The sequence below is a fragment of the Trachymyrmex cornetzi genome, unplaced genomic scaffold, assembly GCF_001594075.2.
Source record: "Trachymyrmex cornetzi isolate Tcor2-1 unplaced genomic scaffold, Tcor1.1 scaffold247, whole genome shotgun sequence".
In the NCBI taxonomy this organism is placed as follows: domain Eukaryota; kingdom Metazoa; phylum Arthropoda; class Insecta; order Hymenoptera; family Formicidae; genus Trachymyrmex; species Trachymyrmex cornetzi.
In genome coordinates this window covers 364,942-386,835 of record NW_017297134.1, presented here as the reverse complement: position 1 = coordinate 386,835, position 21,894 = coordinate 364,942, and the positions used below count along the sequence as shown (strand labels likewise).

At 32.5% G+C, this 21,894-nt stretch overlaps 2 protein-coding genes across 7 annotated transcripts in view; both read left to right on the top strand.

Annotated features, from left to right (window-relative positions):
* The window catches only part of Ca-Ma2d (Ca[2+] channel Muscle-specific alpha2/delta subunit), a 20,901-nt gene extending 9,822 nt beyond the window's left edge, over window positions 1–11,079 (top strand). The window contains exons 6-14 of one of the 2 annotated variants that reach the window (XM_018507749.1): window positions 4,341–4,607; window positions 5,078–5,206; window positions 6,187–6,554; window positions 6,730–6,934; window positions 7,132–7,723; window positions 8,423–8,784; window positions 9,092–9,388; window positions 10,161–10,475; window positions 10,883–11,079. In XM_018507749.1, the coding sequence (XP_018363251.1) occupies window positions 4,341–4,607; window positions 5,078–5,206; window positions 6,187–6,554; window positions 6,730–6,934; window positions 7,132–7,723; window positions 8,423–8,784; window positions 9,092–9,388; window positions 10,161–10,448 (2,508 nt within the window). In that variant the 3' untranslated portion in view covers window positions 10,449–10,475; window positions 10,883–11,079. The remainder of the gene's footprint in view (window positions 1–4,340; window positions 4,608–5,077; window positions 5,207–6,186; window positions 6,555–6,729; window positions 6,935–7,131; window positions 7,724–8,422; window positions 8,785–9,091; window positions 9,389–10,160; window positions 10,476–10,882) is intronic. The other variant, XM_018507750.1, reaches the window with a different exon arrangement.
* A 125-nt stretch (window positions 11,080–11,204) lies between these two features.
* Window positions 11,205–21,894, top strand: part of stj (voltage-dependent calcium channel subunit straightjacket) — a 32,081-nt gene continuing 21,391 nt past the window's right edge. For 2 of the 5 annotated variants that reach the window (XM_018507724.1, XM_018507727.1), the window contains exons 1-14: window positions 11,478–11,560; window positions 12,297–12,483; window positions 12,640–13,179; window positions 13,286–13,693; window positions 14,369–14,692; window positions 15,090–15,146; window positions 17,102–17,182; window positions 18,779–18,853; window positions 19,043–19,147; window positions 19,365–19,436; window positions 19,845–19,992; window positions 20,918–20,984; window positions 21,152–21,309; window positions 21,436–21,574. In XM_018507724.1, coding sequence (XP_018363226.1) covers window positions 11,478–11,560; window positions 12,297–12,483; window positions 12,640–13,179; window positions 13,286–13,693; window positions 14,369–14,692; window positions 15,090–15,146; window positions 17,102–17,182; window positions 18,779–18,853; window positions 19,043–19,147; window positions 19,365–19,436; window positions 19,845–19,992; window positions 20,918–20,984; window positions 21,152–21,309; window positions 21,436–21,574 — 2,444 coding nt within the window. Of the gene's footprint in view, window positions 11,561–12,296; window positions 12,484–12,639; window positions 13,180–13,285; window positions 13,694–14,368; window positions 14,693–15,089; window positions 15,147–17,101; window positions 17,183–18,778; window positions 18,854–19,042; window positions 19,148–19,364; window positions 19,437–19,844; window positions 19,993–20,917; window positions 20,985–21,151; window positions 21,310–21,435; window positions 21,575–21,894 lie in introns of all 5 variants that reach the window. The other 3 variants (XM_018507726.1, XM_018507729.1, XM_018507728.1) reach the window with 3 other exon arrangements.

Here is a 21,894-nt window from a genome sequence, read left to right as displayed (position 1 = left end):
CGATATTCAATTTTTTCCATTTTTACAAAATGACGACACAAATGATTGTCAAACAAGAACTGAACGTCCAAAGTGGCCACAATTGTCACAGATATCTTTCGTAAGTATCACGATTATAATACCAGAATGGCTTTGACGAGTAACGCGATCTTCATGATGAGGCTCAAAACTTTTCAGACGACCCTCGTATTCACTTTACTATTTGGAACCAAAAATAAAATCACTGGTATGAATATTTCTATTTCTAACCTTTGACAGTCATCGAAATTCTCGAAGAATAATCCACAACCATATTACTTTTCGCGGTATAAAGTGAAACAGATTACTTTTCGTAGTTAAATTATCAACCATATTAGTTTTCGCGATATAAAGTGAAATATGTTACTTTTCGCGGCTAAAGGCCATTAAACGTTGGAACGTATTAATTTTCGTGGTGTAAAAAGAAACATACTACTTTTCGTCACAAAACGCTTAAACACTTATTATTCGTGGTATAAAATGAAATGTGTTACTTTTTGAAAGTCAAAACTCAAATATATTGATTTTCGCGGGTAAAACGGAAACATAACGTTCTTCAACGCAACGACGTCAAAAGTGAAGTTTTTCCTAGGACAAATGAAACGTGCTACTCTTCGTAGCAGGCGTCGATATATTGAACATGATGAATAGTTCATTTCGTCGTAGCAAACGAGAATGGATTGAAATGGATTAAAATATATTCAGATTTTTAAAAATACGGATTCATGAATGTTAAAATGAATCCTTTTCAATTCCGAATGCATTTTTATTTATTTATAGGAATGGCATGGAGTATATTTCTATGCTTTTTAATTTAAAAATAATATTATAGTATTTTGTGTACGTCGTGAATACTGCTTAATTTAAAATTCTGAATAGGAAATGCAGTTTTTCAATCCAGTTGAATTTAAAAATAATATCGGCCATTTCTGTGCATTGTGAATACTGCTTAATTTAAAATTCTGAATAGGAAATGCAGCTTTTTAATCCAATTGAATATAAAAAAGAGTTTTTTTTTTAAATAGGCAATGAATACTAGTTAATTCAAAATTATGAGTAGAAAATCCATTGTTTCATTTAAAAATGCACCATGAATGCTATTTTATTCAGAATTATGAATAAGAAATTTTTCGTTTTAATTCAACTGAAATAAAAAAAAGTTGTACCGTAAAAATATATCATGAATTCTACTTCATTTAATAGTCGCAGATATAGAGGAGTATTGGAGTAAAGGGGAGAAAATACAAGACAGCACAGGTGGAGAATAACACGTTGCCTAATCTTAAGCCAGCCAGATCTCTGGTAATACGGAGATATATGGTCGTATTTACGGACGCAATAGGAGAAGCGGAGACAATAATTTTGGATACGCTGTACACGATTTAGCAGACGTTGGTTAAGAGCCGGAACGTAGACGACATCAGCGTAATTAAATAAAGAAATAACGAGTAATTGAGAAGTGAGAAGTTTTTGAGAGCACACACACACACACACACACACACACACACACAGGAAAGGATGGCGAAGGGAATAAAGAAGACGTAAACGAGCATAAGCAGCCCGACACTTGACGACCACGTGTGACTCGAATGACGATGAAGAGTAAACATGGACACCAAGAATCTTAATACAGGAGGAGTGAGGAATTGGAATAGAATTAAGAGAAATATTGAAGGACTGAATACGGGATAACAATGTTAACCGACAATCAGCAAAGATAATTTAGAAGGATTTAGATGCAGGGGATTATTAGTGGACCATTCAGCAATAGATCTTAAGTCTATATTCAAAGCAGAACAGGTTGCTAAAGCATCGAATGAGTGAAAGGATTTGAGAAGAATTACGTCATCTGCATACATGAAGAGCTCGGAGGTCAGAGAAACATTAGAAAAATTAGAGACAAAAATATTAAAGAGTAAGGGTCAAAGAATGGAACTCTGGAGAACACCAGAGATAACCGCACGAGTAGAGGAGAAAAGAGAAAAAGGATTATATATACATGAAGACTTGCTGCGTGCAGTTTGTAAAGAACGAGCAGATTAGTGAGAGAGCAGAATGAGAAAGACCACATAACTTGAGTTTGACTAAAAGTAGGTCATGATTGATGGTATCGAAAGCCTTTGTGAAGTCGTAGAAACATGAATTTACGTAATTCTTTTTATGTTTCTTTTAACTATTAAATGAAGGAGAATTCATGATATATTTTTACGGTACAATTTTTTTTTAACTTAGTCAAATTAAAACGAAAAATTTCTTATTCATAATTCTGGATAAAATAGCATTTATAATGCATTTTTAAATGAAACAATGAACTTTCTACTCACAATATTGAATTGAATAGTATTCATGGCCTATTTTAAAAGAAAAACTTTTTTATTTTAAAAGAAAGACTTTCCTCTAGTATTCACGATACACATAAAATATTATAATATTATTTTTAGATTGAAAAGCATAGAAATATACTCCATGTCATTCCTATAAATGAATAAAAATGCATTCAGTATTGAAAAGGATTCATTTTAACATTCATGAATCCGTATTTCTGAAAATCTGAATCCATTTTAACCATTTCAATCCATTCTCGTTTACTGGGTTGTCTTATATAGTAATATAAATTGTTTATATTTTATTATATCTGTTAAATGATGATATCTTTATTATATCTATGTAATTTCATACGCTGGTTTAGCTGATTATAATTGAAGTAGACAATAAATAACACACTTATCAATTGAAGAAATGGTGTAGCGGGTACGCAGAAGATTTATAATCCAAAGTTCCCGTTTTTTAATATCAATTTGAAGTAGTTAATTTCAGGTATAATTATTATAAATGCCTTAGGAATAAAATTTGTAACCCTTAAATATAAATGTTTTTTTTTTTTCGAATATTAAACTATAGTGTCAGCTCGGGTCCAATCCATTTCAATTCATTCAATTCATTTCAATCCATTTTCATGAATTTAAAGTATGCATTCAAAAAATTTTAATCTATTTTAATCCATTCTCATTTACTGGGAGGAAATTTATTATCAAGTCGTTTTATTTTCTATCTATTTCATGAACAGAAACGAATTTATGTTCTTAGATCAGAGTTGGGCACTATTCGAATAATTTTTTATTTAGAATATTATTCAAATAGAATTTTATTTATTATTTGCATTATTTATTATTTATATTAGTCATTATTCATATTATTCACCATTATATTATTGATGTTTATTCGTTATTCGTATTATTCTTCATTTGCATTATTCGTTATTTGCATCATTCGTTATTGGCATTATTCGTTATTGGCATTATTCGTTATTGGCATGGTATAAAGACAAGGGTATGCTCATCCCGTGGAAACCCACTGCGCATCTCAACAAGCTTACGTCACATTCGTAAAAGAGAGAAAGAGAGAAGTTTATATGTATACACAACCCCTCTCTTTCTCTCCTTCGAAACGTGACGTATGTTGGTTGAATGTCACGTGGTACCTATATGCGCATAAGCATACCCTTGTTCTTGTATCATGGTTATTGGTATTATTCGTTATTGGTATTATTTGTTATTCGTATTGTTCTATTTTGTATTATATTGTTCCTAAAACACGAGCCTTTCACGAGTCTGTCACGAGGTCACTGTATAAAAATAAAGATCCACGTTCTAAATAATATCCACTCATTGTTAGTTACTAATTGTATACGCTATAAGTTTCACCACGCTTCTTTATCGCTTTGAACTACGTTTAGTGTAAAATAAAGTTTAATAAAAAAAGTTGTTCTACATTATACTTTACAATACACACATATTAAATGTGATCTATATATGTTGAATTATATATTATTCATTCGAATACATTGTATAAATTTTATTTAAATTATATATTATTCATTCGAATACATTGTATAAATTTTATTCGAATATATCTTTAATTCGAATACATTATTCCCACATACACGAATATAAATGTTATTCGAATATAATATTATTTTAGATACACAAAATAAATTTATATTCGAATAAAAAATTATTTTTTATTTATGAATAAGACTTTATTCTTTATTCGTTATTTTTTATTCGTAAATGTGCTCAACTCTGTCTTAAATACCAATTCATTTTAATCCATTCTCGTTTACAAGGCCTTTACTCTTTTCTGTTCTGAAAAATTTTCCAAGGATGTGTAAATAGAAGTAACAACAATATCCAAATAATATCCAAGATCGTTTGCAGAAATAAATATATCGATGAAATAGTTTTAAAAATAAATAATGACAATAAAAATTTTTCTGAATGAACATTACTGTATGATTGTGATTTCTATTTCTTTCATTTTAGGTATTCAAAAAATGGAATTGGAATGAAAATAGTACTCATGTACCGGTGCGAGTATTTACATATCTTATAGGCAAGGAAGCGACAAAGATGGATGAACTCCAATGGATGGTAAGATCGTGTCTAAATCGTGGCGATTACAAGCACATACAGACTCAGGAGGAAGTGCGCGAACAAGTGCTCAAGTACATTCCAGTTGTAGCGCGTCCTTTGGTACTTCAGAGTGTGGTACATCCTATCGTGTGGACGCACACTTACGTTGACATCACGGTAGGAAATGTTAAAAACAAAACTTTTAAAAGGTCCAATTTTAATCTAATCTTTTCCCGTCATTCTGTAAGCAATTCAAAAAAGTTTTTTAAATGGTGATAAATTTACAAGAAGTATATTGTGAAATTATTATATACTTCTATTATTTAATACAAATCTAATACAATTGTATAATTATACAATTTGTATATAACAAATACGTATTACTCATTTGCTCAGTTTAAAAAAAATTTGTCTGAAAATTAAAGATGATATTATAATTTGTGATACGAAAAATCTAAAATTTTTAGAAGAAAAACAATTTTTAATTGTAAATTTTAATAATATTTATATATTAGTTTTTAAAATTATACAATTGTAATTTATTACTACGAATTTCGTCTTTTTATATTTTTTACTATGTCTTAATGTTTTGTAAAAGTGAAAATATATATAGGGAAAATAAAATAAACATACGTAAATCCCATCAGAATCCAGCACTTGCCGCTTGGCTATGGTGGGTGATGAAGCACGGGCAACAAAAGTCGCGACTGGAAAAATATCTTAAAGGAAAACGGCTGGGCGTGCGAATAAACGAAGACGCAATCTACATACAGCAGGTTTAGATACGATCAAGAAAGCACCCCCGCTGTCTGTTCCTAGGCTTTCCAAGCATTCCGTGTAGATTTATATCACGCTATATCTCCCTTGGCACAAGCTCCTGTATTTAATCTTTCGAATACCAAACGGGAGTAAAACTTACGAGACACAATTTTGCTAAAATTCTTTTTTTTAGAAAAGGTACATTTAAAAATTGGTTTTAAATCAGTGGATAATTTCCAACTTCGATCACTCTGTTTGGTAATTCATGTAAGATCAAGCGAGATAATAAATAATGGCATATTTAATTAAATAAACATTACTTTTTACTGATTTCTGAATTAGATTTGAGAATCTCTTGAATATCTCGCTCAATCTTAAAGTTAAAGGCTTAATACCTAGAGGAATTAATTAATATAGTTCGTTGAAGTGTCGATTCGGAGAACTGGACGAACATCCACAAATAATTTATTCGCTAGGCATTGAGATATGACTAATTGATACAGCGAATGGTCTTCGGCCAATTAGTTATTGTTAGCAGATTGAATACTTCAAGCTAGGTTTAGTACCCTGTTGGCTGCGGGCTTCATCGATTTTAGTTTAATTCGTTTCTTTTTTATTTTTTTCCTATTGTTAGACCAGTGTTAGCTGCTGTATAAAATGTTCGGGATTAAGCGGACAACCAAAGACCTCGAGTCTTTGAAAATATCACTGAACGATGAGATTTTTAAAATTAGATTCTGATTTAAGAATATATTACACGCGATAAAAAATATGTTTCTGTAATCAGTTCTCTTGGGATTTCGGTTGCACCCTTGGTTCCGAGACACGCTCTATATACCTCGGTATTGAAGTGACCGAGTGTGAATTAGATAGCGTGGCCCTTTGCTTTTGTTCCAACCTATCGACGTATTCACTCCTTTTAACGAAAGAAAATTATAAAGGGGATGATATATTACTATCGAAAACTGTTTTTCAATTTCGCTATCGCTCTGTGTAGCTGCACAAGGACGAGAACATTGAGGAAGATTCATCCACCCTGAACACCACAACCTGGCAAGAATACAGTCTGTTGACTTCCGTGAGCACACCTGTGTTTGATCGTAAGAGCAGTCGCAACAACATGACAGATGCAGCGAATGACACACTGTTCGGTGTGGCCGGTACAGACGTGCCGATTGATGACATCCGCAAACTTACGTTGCCGTATAAACTCGGTGTGAATGGCTACGCCTTTATTGTATCTAATAACGGCTATGTGATATTACATCCAGACCTCCGGCCAGTTTACAAAGGCCGGCTTAAATTGAACTATAACAGCATTGATCTCACGGAGGTAGAGATACTTGACGACAGACGCGAGCCAAGGTACATAACACAACGACATTTTCGTCATTTTATAGTTTCTTTCCATAAATAGATAAATACAAAATATTGAATTAATTATTTTAAAAAATGAAACATTTTATATTTGAATCGTTACGTTTCTTTTATTAAGTATTATCTTTTATTTGAAGTGTTCATTAATTAAAAATGGACACAGGAATCCGGGTCCCGAATTATTGGAGCTGAGATCAGCGCTGGTGAATCACAAGCGAGGTAACATGATGGGGATTCCCGTGAAATTACATTATGATAACAATCGTCGGGTCAACCTTGAGAAACGTGACTATTTTTATGCGCCCCTACCTGGTACTCCATTTGGTCTTGCGGTTGTTTTACCCAATTATGGAACTACCTGGATTAAGGTAGAAGCAGCACCAGAGCAATTTCATTATCTTTTTTAAACAATCGCATTTAAAATATTTCTATGCACAATTAATTATACTAATTAATAAATTATTACATACAGCATAAATTGTATCAAGTAGTAATTAATTATGCACGCAATTATGCTCACGGTATTGAATATGTGCTCAAATAATTGTATGTCTAATTTTTCAAGGTCGGCGATGAGATTCGCAGAAATCAGAATATGAATGTAAATGTGTCGGATTATTTTGTGGGCGATCATTGGCGCGTACATCCTAGCTGGGTATATTGTCGTTACCATTATTTGGAAGGTCATGAGTTCAATAAGCCGGAAGACGAGTTACGTCATTTTTTGGCGCTGATGAGCCAGCCTGGTTGGCGCTGGTCTGAGCAATATGAGGCTTATTCATCTATAGATGAAGATGTTGATGAACAACCCAACTGTGGCAGACAAACGCTCAAACACGATGACTACTATTGCAACAAAGAACTTATGCAGTTGCTTGTATTTGATGCCAAGGCGACGAACAACAGCTTCCACGGTGACTATATGGAGAATTTACCTCCAAGGGCTCAGGATCTCGCACATCACTACGGTATCTTTATAAGATTTATCGCGACGCAAAGCGGGCTCACCAGGTGGCATCATCTTAAAGCCAGCAAACTGCCGAATATGGACAACAGTGTTGTTTTCGGTGATCTTCATAGACGAGCAGTGAATGAGCCTTGGTACAAAGGCGCGATCTTTCAAAGTGAACTAGATTCCGAAAGTATTTCTTTATCTGGTAAGAATCATATTCATTGTGGATAGGACATAGAATTTTTTTATAATTACTGTTGTGTATTTATGGTGTGTATTTTTTTTTTAATCAATCGTGAAATCATGTCTGTATGAGCCGACACAAGGTTTTTTATGTGTATGTTCTTCATTAAATTTAGATCCAATCAATAAATGTTTTAATCCATCTTTCGGATTCTCTTTAATATAATGTAACGCATACAAAATTCTCCTGTATAAATTGTCTATCCGTAATAAATTGATCTCTTTTAATGATAAAAACGTTGTAAAGTGTAATACAAGAATGTAAAATTTCATCTTTCTGATCACATTATACTTTACAACGTTTTTACCATTAAGAGAGATTAACTTATTTGTATTTGTATATAGGAGAATTTTGTATGCATTAAGTTACATTGAAGAGGATCCGAAAGATAGATCGAAACGTTTGTTGATTGGATCTAAATTTAATAAAAAACATACACACTCTCTAAACAACTTTGTGTTAGCTCATATAAGCATGATTTCACGATTGATTTAATTTAGCTGAGCCTGAAATAATTATTAAATATATTTTTTTTAATTATCTTTTATAATCATTCTGTGATTGATTTAAAATCAACGTTTATATAATTACTTATTATTATACATAATTTATATTTGAAATGAGTAGTAGTATAATATATGAGACAAAATATCATTGCAGTTCCATGGGAAGCAGGCGCGGACGCGATAGTGACCGCTTCGATGAGCCTGTCACCCAAGGATGGCGGCAAGAAAGCGCCAGCGGCTGTAGTGGGTTTTCAGATGCCGATGAAAGATCTGTACAAGCGGTTCATTGCATTGACCTCAGACAATCAGACGACGAATACGATAATAAATTGTGCCCACAATTGGATTGACTGCTATTTGCTAGATCAAAACGGCTATGTAGTGATCTCAGACGCACATAATGACACCGGACAATTTATGGGCACTCAGGAGGGTGCCGTCATGCTATCCATGGTCAAACAGGGTCTTTACAATCCGGTCGATATCTATGATTATCAAGCATGGTGTCAGGAGACTGTAAGTAATATATGTCAAAGAATAATATGATAATTGACAAAAATAATAATTATATTAAAAGTATTTAGTATAATTAAAAAATAATAATTATATTAAAAATATTAATTATATTAAAAGATCATATTTAAATATATTTCACAGAGAGAGTTGAGTTTTTAATAATTATAAAAATTATAAAGAATTTTACATTTGGTGAGAGAATAAAAAATAGTATGAAGAATGAGTTGTTCCCAAAGCTTTTCTATTATTATTCTTTTTTTATTTAAAAAAAGAGGGTGTTTTTTTACGGAGACGTAAATTGTTTCAGCGAATCGATAACTCTGCCAACAGCTTAATGGAACCGTTGCAACATGTTGCAAGATTGTTGCTCTGGTTTCTGTTGCGGTTGATATGGTACGCGACCCAGTTTGTAAACTTGCCTGGCATTTATGGCAAAGTCCACTTCGATGAGGATGCACCAGATCCGCCGCCACCACCAAAACCCTTCCTTTATCACTATCCCTGTGATCAAAAGCGAACACTCTATATGTTGAACGAGACCGTTGCTGCTAAAGGTGTCACCAATCACTCCGATTACTGTTCGCGGCCTTTTTATGCTCAAAGAGTAAATATTTTTTATTTTACTTGAGACGGAGGATAAGATTTTATGATTTTTATACATACTAAGCAAATATTACAAACATATTTTTATCTATTAAAAACTTATTTTACGACTTATTTGCAATTATTAACATTTTACCTTAATTTTGATAAATACGGTTTTAAACAGTTTTTAATGAATGTAGAGGCTTAGCATGTGTAAAACTGTAATTATCATACAAATATCATACTTTTTAAGACAATCTTAAAACAATCATAATGTTAATTAAAGTATTTACAAATAAGTACGCGCGAATTAAAAACGATTACTTGTGCATATCATTGTACTGTCAATAATTTCACAATTTGATACTATAATTGTTCAATTTACATATTTACAATGTATCAGAATAATGCATGTAAAGTGATTGATTGGATCAGCATGATAATCATTGACGAACATTGACGAAAGAATGAAGTAATGAATGCATCGAAATTTTTAATAATAGAATCAAATTAAAACAAATTTATAAGAAATTATTTCTTGATTTATTGATAATATTTTTGATATACTCTTTAAAGATGATTGATGATATGCTCTTTTGTAGTTTCTTATGTTCTTTATTTTTCAGTTTATGAAAAAATTGATGAGACACACATTATTAACATATTTATTCTGTTAAATTAATTGATGACAATTTTATATAAAAGATATTATATTGCATAAATTACGTGCGTATAATATAATACAGCAATTGAATAGTTTTAAAAAAATAATCGTCTGTATTAATTTACAGGTTGCACATACTAATCTATTGCTAGTTGTGGTGGACAGTATGTACCCAACGTGCTACAAAAGATTAGAAGTAACACCTGTCAACATCTCACCCCTCGAGTACACAAATAGCACGGGCGACAAACCCTGTCACAAGATTCCATTGAACACTCTAAAAAGGCGCAGGCTGAATTGCTTCACAGAACATCCTCTGGAGCATGTGACTTATGGCTGCGGAGCATCTGAACTGATGGTGTCTCTGTCACTGTTATATATCACTGTTGCTAGGATTCTGTATATCTTCGTATGACGGCAAATTAGCCATCCTTGGTATATGGTAACTGTATTGTTTTACAGTAAATAATAAAATAATAAAAAATAAATAAAATAACACAAGAAGTATAAATATTTCTCCTTATATATATATATATAATTTTTTAATGTAAAATATTAAATATTGCTTTTTTAATATAGGTAGATATTAATTTCGATTTTGAAAACATTTTAGCGGGAAATAGTAGTGTATCTCTTAATTTTTATAACACTTAAGCCGATATTCATAATCCGTTTTTATTACAAGATTGTCTTGAGTAATATCTCAACATGGATCTGTGATTGGTTTATGACATCTTAAAACTATTCTAGACGATCTTAAATATAAGAACTAACTATGAATACCGGCCTTATATATAAATAAGAAATAAATAATATTTTAAAACTAAATTTTCTTTATTGTTTTCACAGATCTTTTATTCAAGAAGATATTCTATTGTGGCTTATATTATATCCGAAGTAGGAAAGAAAGGCAAAAGATAATTTTTTTGCGTTATGATACAACACTTAAAAACGACATGCATATACGAAATAGTACACATCGACGATGCACCAAATTTGATGAACGATTTTTATTAACGAACATATCCAAAATAGTAACAAATTTAGCAATAGTAAGTTTCATTTCTTAATTAGCATCCTTATAACGGTTATCGTACTTTCCTGACAGTCGAACATACTCAAAAAATAAACAATCCAATCAATTCTGATTGATTCTGATACTCGACAGTTGTCGTAGTCACGCGTCGTTTACTCGTGTTTTCCATGCGCAAGTCCATGCCTGGTCGGAAAATCGATAAACCTGAAAAGCGTTTATAGGCCTCGCGTGAGTCGCCACTAAGTTAGTGAGTGCGCATACGACGACGGCGACGATCGACGTCGAGCAGAACGATCGTAGTCATTCTTGATGTGAAACGCGAGCCTTAATTTTATTTACCGTGTCCTCGCGCACGAACAATCCCTCCTAAAGCGGACCAAGGCGGCCAGCAGGTGATCAGGGAAAGTTATGAGGTCCTGCTTTATACCTGTCATCATCGTTCTGATCCTGACCGAAGTACCCGATCGTAGCGACAGCATTTCCTATAATATGTAAGTACCTCGTGGCCTGGCAATCATCTGTCTACCTCTGTTTCTGTAATCTCTTGCGCGATACAGTATTTTTTAGTTTTATGGCAATAACACAAGTTCGATTGACCCGTATTCATATACAGTAATGAAGCGATAAATAATATTTAGGTCAACCGTGAAGGACTGTATCTCTTGGAATCGTTGTAATGACGGCATGTTCCACAAAAGATGTACTTTCGGAAATAAAAAAAATCTTGTGAAAATTGCTTAATTGTTTAGTAAATATTTGTCTCGCGAAAATTGTTACAATCTCATTATTATTGAGAATTAATTTATTAAATATGAACTGGATATTTACGTGTACTTCCAAATTTATATGAACGCGTTATCTTTTTTCAAAACATTAGAATAACTTTTTTTTCGTTTTCTTATGGATAAGAATTATGATTCATCACTGCATTTAGAAGAATCGATTTCTTTTACAAATGAAATAACTGTCATTTCGTTAGACTGCTGTTGCAACCAATTAAATTACTATTCACATAATTTTGTTACCCCCTCCCCCCCTATGAACAAACTGTTTTTATTCCATTTCATTAACTCCGCGATATGAAAAAATACTATGAACAAAAAATAATATGATAATACTGCAGACCTTTTATAAATAAAATAGTAATAAAGTAAATGTTTTTATCCAAATTTCTCTACGAAAATTATTATTATTTTGTGATGATTATTTTACTCTATTAATTGACAGAGTGAAAGGATGGGCGTACAAACTGGGCTTCGAGCTGTCACAATTGGGCAAATTCGTGACGAAGGTGGAGAAATTCAAAGACAGCTACAAAACGGCGGATATCACGCCACGTGATGGAAACGCTCTTGTTCACGAGATTGCTAAGGACATAAAGACTATGATGGAGTCCAAGATCTCGGCTATCAGAGTACGATTCTTCTATTCCATCTCATTTACGCTAAAATTCTTAATAACATTGGATCGATTTAATTCTTTATTATTATTAAACTTATTATTTTATTTAAAACGTAGTTGCAAATTATAGTTATTTATGCGTATTAGACAACTTTGTTTTTGCTTTCAGAGAATAATGGACGTGGCTGAAATGTCGGCGTTGTCATCACCTGACGTGGACCCGCCGAAATCCTTCGAGTTTATCGACGCGAAGAATAATAGTATCAACCTTGAGTATAGTCCTCACTTCGGTGGTGACGTGAACCTCAATATGTCAGCGGTGCACGTACCCACGAATGTGTATGATCGCGCTTCGAATGTCATCCGAGCGATTAAGTGGTCCGAAGAACTCGATCGTACTTTCATCAATAATTATGAGCATGATCCATCATTGTCCTGGCAATACTTCGGCAGCGCGACTGGTTTCATGCGTCAATACCCTGCCACGAATTGGTACATAGAGTCAGTGGATCTATTCGACTGCAGGACGAGGAGCTGGTACATTGAAGCGGCCACCAGTCCAAAGGATATTCTTATTCTGATGGACACGTCCGGTAGCATGACTGGTATACGACGGGAGATCGCTAAGCACGTTATAAATAACATCCTTGATACCCTTGGTAACAATGACTTCGTCAATATCATTACATTCTCTAACGAAACTAAAGAGGTAAGAATCAATCGACAAAATTAAATTATCAATTTAAAAGAACAAAAAAAAATATAAATTAAATTAGTAGAATGGTATTAATTGATATCTATTGATGAATTTGCAGGTAGTATCATGCTTTGATGGCACCCTGGTTCAAGCAAATCTGGCAAACGTACGCGAGCTGAAAAGAGCCATTTCGAATCTCAATACAGAGAGGATCGCCAACTTTTCTCTGGCCTTGACGACTGCTTTTGAGTTACTCGAAACATTCCGCAATGAGCGGGAAGGTGCAAGATGCAATCAGGCAATCATGCTAATCACCGACGGTGTACCATACAATTACAAGGATATTTTTGAGGCATACAACTGGAAGGATAATCCAGATGAGCCGTTGAAGGCCGATATGCCTGTTAGAGTATTTACCTATCTAATCGGTCGAGAGGTTGCAGATGTGCGGGAAGTGCAGTGGATGGCTTGCGCCAATAGAGGGTACTATGTACATTTGTGTACACCGGCGGAAGTCAGAGAAGAGGTCAGTCGATTGAAATTGCTTTCGAGTTTAACAAATAAAAAAAGATCTTCAAATCTGGCAAATAAAAAAAGTTTCTAAAGAATTAATATTTGATAAAAATAATTGGAAAAAAATTACTGTTAAAACTGAAATAGAAAGTCGTAATGCTAAATTTACAAATCATAGAAGTTTTAACATGGAAGATTATGGGCGAGAAGTCTTTTCAAGGTACTCGAATGAATAAAACTGTTTTATTGTAATATGAAAATCTAGCTTATTTCATCATAATGACTTGTATTAGATTTTAATAAACTAAAACTTCGGGCTCTCGAAATAATAGCAATAAGGAGAGTATAATGTCGAGTGATTGAGAGTATTCACTAACGCGGTACTTCATGCGTGATGATAAAATTCTGTATTCTGAGATTTTACAAATACATTAATTTGTTTCCGATCAACTAATGTATTTGTAAGATTTCTGAAACCATCTTAAGCGATGCCAATAATAACTTTAAAACATAAATCGCTGAATTTGGCTACAACGGAGCCGAAACGTCCGATCAACTAATGTATTTGTAAGATCTCAGAATACAGAATTTTATCATTACGCACGAAGTACCACGTTAGTAAGTGCTCTCAGTCGCCTGCTCTCCTTATTGATTGTATTAGATTTATTAAGTTTTTCGAATTTCCTAGGTATTGAAGTATGTACCGGTGATGGCAAGGCCCTTGGTACTAGGTCGCACGGATCATCCTACTATCTGGACACCCGTCTATGCCGACGTGACTGATCCAAAAATGACCGATTGGTTGTGGGAGCAGCGCGAAAATGACGAACAGAAAAAGCGCTTCTTGCTCTACCAAAGAAATAAGAAGTTTCTCAACTCAGAGGAACAGGATCGGCGATATGTGAGCAATCAGAAATGGCGGTATGATCAGATCGATCAGACCGAAGAACTGCAGGAATACAAGCTAATGACCTCGGTCAGCATGCCGGTGTTTGATCGACGTGATAACGCGGTAAGATTTTTATTCGTCCGTTATTTTACAAATAACGTTCAAAATCGGCCGATAAAAGGACGACAGTCGTGCGTCCTGTACGTTGTCGATAAAGGACAGCCTAAAGGTTAATTAAGATCTCCTTATGTTAAAATAAAATGATAGTTCTCTCTTCAGCATTCATTATCAAATATCACTCACTTTTTTCTTTCTGTTGTCTGCGCTTTCATATGCCTTCACGTTCTTCGCAACATTTTCGTAAATTCTCAATATCTCTCAAATGGTGTAAATGTGATTTCTTCATTAATACCCAAAAATGTTAAACGAGACAAAAGTCGCAAAATTCGCGAATCACATTTCCTTGAGGTATATATTCACGCTGCACTTGCTTTGGTTTTAAGTTCCTCTTTGTCCACAGAACATCACAAGGCAGGTGCTGGTGAATGAAGCATACTGGGTGACTGAAACAAGAGAGGTTGGCAGTTAAACAAAAAAGTCAAGCAAAATTATTCTATGATGCATATAGTACATCCTGTATCTTTATCTTTCGTTTTCGTGCAATCGACGACCTACGACCTCATCTTCGCTATCAGTCTTAATTGTCGTTTTATGGACCTTAATTTATTACTCATTAGATTCGTTAAACTTTGAAGAATATTTACTTTGAAAACATATTACTTAAACAACATTGTAATTATTTTAATTTTTTTGTCTCTATTAAGAAACGAAACATTTTAATCTATTAAAATCTTTAAGCTATTAAGTGTATAAAAAATATAATCGCGATGTAAATGATGCTGGAACAAGGTCGTAGATGCACATAGATCTCTTTTAGGTCTACATTCGACTCTCTGGTATCTTATGTTGATCTCTAACGTTAGTTACTGGAATTATTTAAAATCATTAGGTAGGTTTAGGTACGTTAGTCTACCCTGTGTCCTGTCGAGACGAGTAGAAAAAAAGGCAAAATTCTGCCCGCCTGTTGGATTGCGTTCGGCGAAAAATAATATCCTCGTAAAGATTGATTCGTAGAGATCGTTCTGCAGTGACTACTATATATCTACATAATGAAAGAAAAAAATATTAACTGAAGGAGCAAGTGAATGGATTTTTAAAAACAACTTTCGTTAATAAAATTAAAATTGATTGCATTTTTAACAATTTTTTATAGAGAACTTTGAAATTAGATTTATAAAGATGAAAATAATGATTTCCTTTATATAATGATAATAATTTTCTAAGCACTTGCTCCTTTTATTACAAGTAACAGCAGGCACGCACGTACATGAATAACATGAATTTTGGCAATTTATTGAGTGCTAGATTTTGTTAGTCAGAAACATTCGTAGATCTAATTCAAGCGACGACCTCTCAAGTTTATCTTAATTAATCTTACATGCATGTACATATCTTGGGTATTTAAACTAAACAAAAAATTTGGTTGCATATGTTGCTGTAATCTGTATTATTTTTATAACATCATCAAATAAAATATAGAAGTAAAATATTCTATTAAATTGTTTTCTATTAAACGAGAAAAAGAAGGAAAGAAAGGTCGTCACTTCGAAAGAACAAAGCTAATTGTTACTTAAACTAACACTTAGGGTAGCCTGCGTCAGATGTTGTTAATTAATTATAGAGAGAATTTGTTGTTTAATTATTATAGAGTTTTCATTGTGTATCGTTATTATTATTATTATTATTACTATCATTGCGCGCGCGCTCACACACACACACGCACGCACGCACGCACACACACATACATACATACAAACATACATATTAAAACAGTAGTTGAGCTAGTTACTGCGTCTAATCGCAAGAATTTACACTCGTATTGCTCGTCCCTCTCGCGCACATTTTTAAACATTTTCAAAACAAAAATACTTTAATTTTAATATTACGTGACATTTTATAATTTGAACACATTTTTTCAATCTACTTCTCATTCTACAATATAGATATTATTTTAATAAACATTTTATTCAGTAAAACTTTGCAGTAACTATTTCACTGTAAAATTTGCAATATAACGGACAATTAATTACCACGCTAACTCGAACAAGTTAAGTCTTACTTAATGTTCTTGTTTTTCAAAAATATTGTACACGTACCGTCATTATTTATACCTACTTTTTGTCATTGAAAATGATCAAAAGACCGTATTACTCATTATTGTACACACGCGAGGGGTGATCATTTCTCACACATATGATTTTTTGATATATGAAAACGTGTTTATGTAGACGAACTCATTGTGATAGAACGTTGTTGGAGAAGGTAGATACGCTTCTGGTTATGCGACTTGAGATGATGATAATTCGTAATTTATTTCGACATAATAACGTTGTCATGATATAATAGAAGCGTCACGCAATGCGACATATAATGCAAGTTCTCTAATTAACGTATCAATAATTGTCTGCGCAGACAATGATCGCCAATCTACTCGGTGTTGCCGGCACAGACGTACCAATCGACGAAATTGAGAAATTGATGATTCCACATATGGTAAGCAATTTTTTTTTTGTATTACTATTTACATATTTTTATTTTATAATAGTGACAAATTTTTTATCATTATCAATTATAAATAATTAAATTACAGATGAGAATATTAATTCAGGATATTTTATCACCTAAAATATAATATCTATACAATAAAAATCTATAAAAATATCAACAATAAGGAGCATTCAGCCACAACGCTAGATGTATTCAGCTATAGTCATATATTTAAAATATAATTATATATAGACGTTTCGGTCAATATTTGACCATCTTCAGTACAAATACAAAAAGTTATTACAATAAAAACAATTAAATAAAATCTCAGGTCCAATGAAAAATTTGATATACATATCGTCAGATGGATTAACATTAATTACATGAAATACGCTGTGTTATACAATAACGCGAAGAACATTTCGTCAAAATTATGTGGTAATTCTTCTAAAAGTGAGATTTTTATCTAACATCTTGTTTGAATACGTGATTCCCAAATACTGTTGGAATTTTCCAAAAAACAAAAATCAAAGTGATTTATATATGATAATTACACTTTGTAATACAATAAATTGTTATTATTAAAATTTCTTAAAAGCTTACCACGTATTAGTGAAACGCATCCTTGAATAGCAATGAGAGCAAAACCATGATATGATAAAAAAGAACTTTTTTTCGTTAACAAGACTTGGAATGAGTATACATGAACAATGTTGACTAAAATGTGGTAAATTGCGCGGAAAGATCAGAATACTTTATTTATTATGAGGAAAAGAAAGAGAAACCAATAGAGGGTTATTGAGGAGAGGGAAATTTACTTATGATTGGTAGATAGATCTCTGGAAACCGTTCTGTGTCACTCTGCTTGTTTAAACTTATATTTTGCTTTTTAATGTATATCATTTCGGAGACTAATCTTTTATAATAAATTTGTTCGAAGTCTATAATGATTGTATTGTCCCAATCCATTATATGATTGAGTTCCAACATATGTTGCGATATGACCAACAAATTATTTGAAGATTTTTTATAGTCATTTTTATGTTCTTTAAGTCGCGTATTCAATTTCCTTTTAATTTGTCCGACATGTGTGCAATAACAATCAAGACAATTAATTTTGTAGACTACATTAGATTTGTCGTCTTTTTTATTTTGTCTATAATATTGGCAATTAATTATAAAATAAAACAAGAGTTAATTTTTAAATTAATTAAAACCAAAAATATTATACTAGTAACGTCAAAATTAAAATTAATTAGTATTTATCAGCACTTTGATTATTTCTCTCACTTTTCATCATTTGTTCGGTACTTTTTTGTTGACGTGGATTAAAAAGAGGAATTACAAACATAAATATAATCCACAATAAATATCATACGACATAATGAAATAATATAATACTAAAATAATAAATAAGATATGAACGAAAAATTAAATATCTCTTCGGACATTGAGTATGACGACTCTATTAAGAAGAGTGACATGAAAATGCTATTAATATCCATTAGCTTTTATGATGCACACAGTGCATCAATTGACAGCATAGCAAATGTTAATCATGATAATACAATCTTCTTTTTCTCTTTATCTTCGTGGGAGCAGCTCGGCGTCAACGGTTACGCTTTCATTGTGACTAACAATGGTTTCATCCTGATTCATCCTGATCTTCGACCAGTGGTAATTTGGCTTTTTAAATTATATTATCGTATTTAACTTTTTTTGCTCGCGCACACTTGTGTCTCGATTTGACGTTTATGTTACGTGAAATTGCAAAATCTTTACTATTTTATTAGCGACATTGAGTTTTTGGTGTAACAAGATAAAAATAAATATAAGTAGTAAAAATAATATGTATTATAAAAATAGTTTCAGGGTATCTTAAAGCCGGCATATAATAGCGTTGATATGGCGGAAGTTGAGCTAATGGATCACGATATGGGCCCCAGAGAATTTGACGAAGGAATCATTATGGTAAATAAATAAAACAAAAACAATAAAGTATTTTTTCCATAAACTTTGGCAGATTTAAAACAAATAAAAAATAATTTCTGTAAAAGTCGGCAAAAAGTGAAATAAAAATCGTAGAACGTCAATGACACGCTCTTGAAATTTTGAGTACTACTATCGTTAAATGTTACATATACATGTAACAAATAATTACGTACGAGTTTATTGCATTTTTTCGCAGCTTCGCAACAATGTGGTGAATCAGATGAATGGTAGCGCGACGCTTTATACAAAATATCATTACGATGACATGGTGAGTATATTGTCACGATATTTTAATGATAAATATTCATAAATGCACAATTTATTTAACGAGGATTTCATTTTTGTATTTGCCACTAAAACGTTTTTCTAAAATTCTCATTATTATTCGGAGAGAAACAATATCAAAATAATAAATGATAATCTAATATTTTTAAGGCTTGTATTTTTTATATTTCTATTATTTTATCACTCGTTTGCTTTAGAAAGGATTTTGATTTAAATCCAACATGTTTTTAAATGTTTACGTAGGAACAAAGGTCTTTTCTAAAAAAAATAAAAATTCTTTAATAATCTATAACAATAACAATAGTTAATTAATAGAAACAATAGTCTTTTATAAAATGATCTCATACTACTTCAATTGATTGTTTATAATATAAATGATTGATTGCTTTAGAAACGTGTCGGCAGAATAAAGAGGAAATACGATTACGCGGGAATAATGGATACTCCATTTACGGTAGTGGTCAGTTTGCCTGAACACGATCATACTGGAAATTATCGCGTGCACGCTACCGAGGAGATACATCGATCTCACGCTAAAGGTACACATTTCATTCTAGCGAACTATCTTACAGCGACGAAAGCTTCCAATAACACAATATTATTGGATTATTTGCATTTATATTGAGTCTTCTTAATAACATACTACATTTTCCATTTTTAAAATGCCAATGGTTGTCCGAAATTATTTTACGCAGAATGTTGAGCATTGTTATTTGAATTTATTACTGTAAATTATCTATTTAAACGTACTTTTTGAGAAATTGATTTATTAAAAATGCCAATGAATTGATAATAAAATTCGAGACTCCTAAGACTCGACACTACTCAAGTAGAAGATGACATGGTCGGACAAGTCAAATAGATGCCGAAGAAATTTAGCGATTCAATGATGTGATTATGAAAATTTTCACAAAAGTGCACGAAGCATTTTTCCTTTGAATGTAATCCCGTTTTATGGCAAAGTATAGGTACCTTGCAGTTTGCAAGCTGCAAAGTTTTGCTGTAAAGTTCCACTTGATGGAACGCAGTTCGGAGTCGCAAAGATATTTGCAAACGAGTTTTGTATTGCATCGGTTGTGAAATTCACATTGTCGCTAGATGCTTTGTATAAGTCTAAAGTTTCCGATAGGAAAGTTTGCTTGCCCTAAACAAAGCCCTGTACATCTCATAATTCCTGTATTAACACTGTAAATTCTAGAAAAGATCTACGACTTTTATATTTCGTTAGTTTGGTTTTTGCAGCCACAAATAATATTTTTTTACTCATAACGATAAAAGAGCGATTAGTTTAAAATTACTTTTTTTTATCGCTTTATGAAATTATTAGCTTATTGAGATGATAACAATTTCAATTTCTGCTTCGGACGTTAAACTGAACTATTATTTTTTCCTTTTAACTTATCGAGGCTTTCGTCGCTGATCTTGATCACTTATGTCAAATTTGAACGAATTGAACTATTGTAGGGAAAAACGTGACAGATTATTTCGCGGGTAGTAACTGGCGGGTGCATCCCCATTGGCTATATTGCAAGTAAGTCCCGAATGAGTTTTCAAAATAATTCTGATTGATGTAAAGTTTGTTCTTTTTAGCTACATTAAAATGAAATTTATATTCAGCGAAGTAGGCTAATAAACTAATGAAATGCGACAATCTTATGGATCTTTTTATACACAAACTCTTCTTGTTATAAATGTTAGGTATCATTACGAGGGTGAACATAGATTCAATTCCTCGGAATCACAGCTCCTACATTTTCTGGAGCGTACCCGCCTACCAGGCTGGAAGTGGATCGACATGAAGCAACGATCCAAACCGCCAGAACACTCCGCTACGAGTTCCAATCACAGCTCTAATCGTAAGTCATCTCTTACTATATGCAGTTTCTTGTTATATATATTTATTGTTTATCTTTAGCGTTGCTTTAATAAAAATGTTTCTAACAATACTAAAATTAATAGCATTTAAATTTTTTGTGTGACAGCTAAGCCCTACAAGGCCGAGAACAAGAATTCATACTTTTGTGACAGGAATCTGCTGCTCAGTCTAGTATACGATGCTAAGGTAACCGAGTGGTTTGCCCAGCAAATCCCACCAAATCCCAGCACCAAGGAATCATCAGGGTGAGCATAATTTTGATTTATTAGCTAATACATAACATAAGAGTGCTTTACATAGCATGACTAGATTACTTGGAAAAACAATGAACGAATTTTCCTTTTCCCTATTATTCGCATAAACTAGCGTGCGATTAATCGGTCAAATAACACAAAACTTTAATACAACTACTCGCATTTTGTAATATTTCATATTGTTCTTATATAGATATAACTCTGTAATTAACGGTAATATTACTCTTGCATTAAAATTAACATCATTTTATCACTATTTGATAATTGATTTATGAAGAAGCCATCGATCAGAATATTATAACAAAAATTGG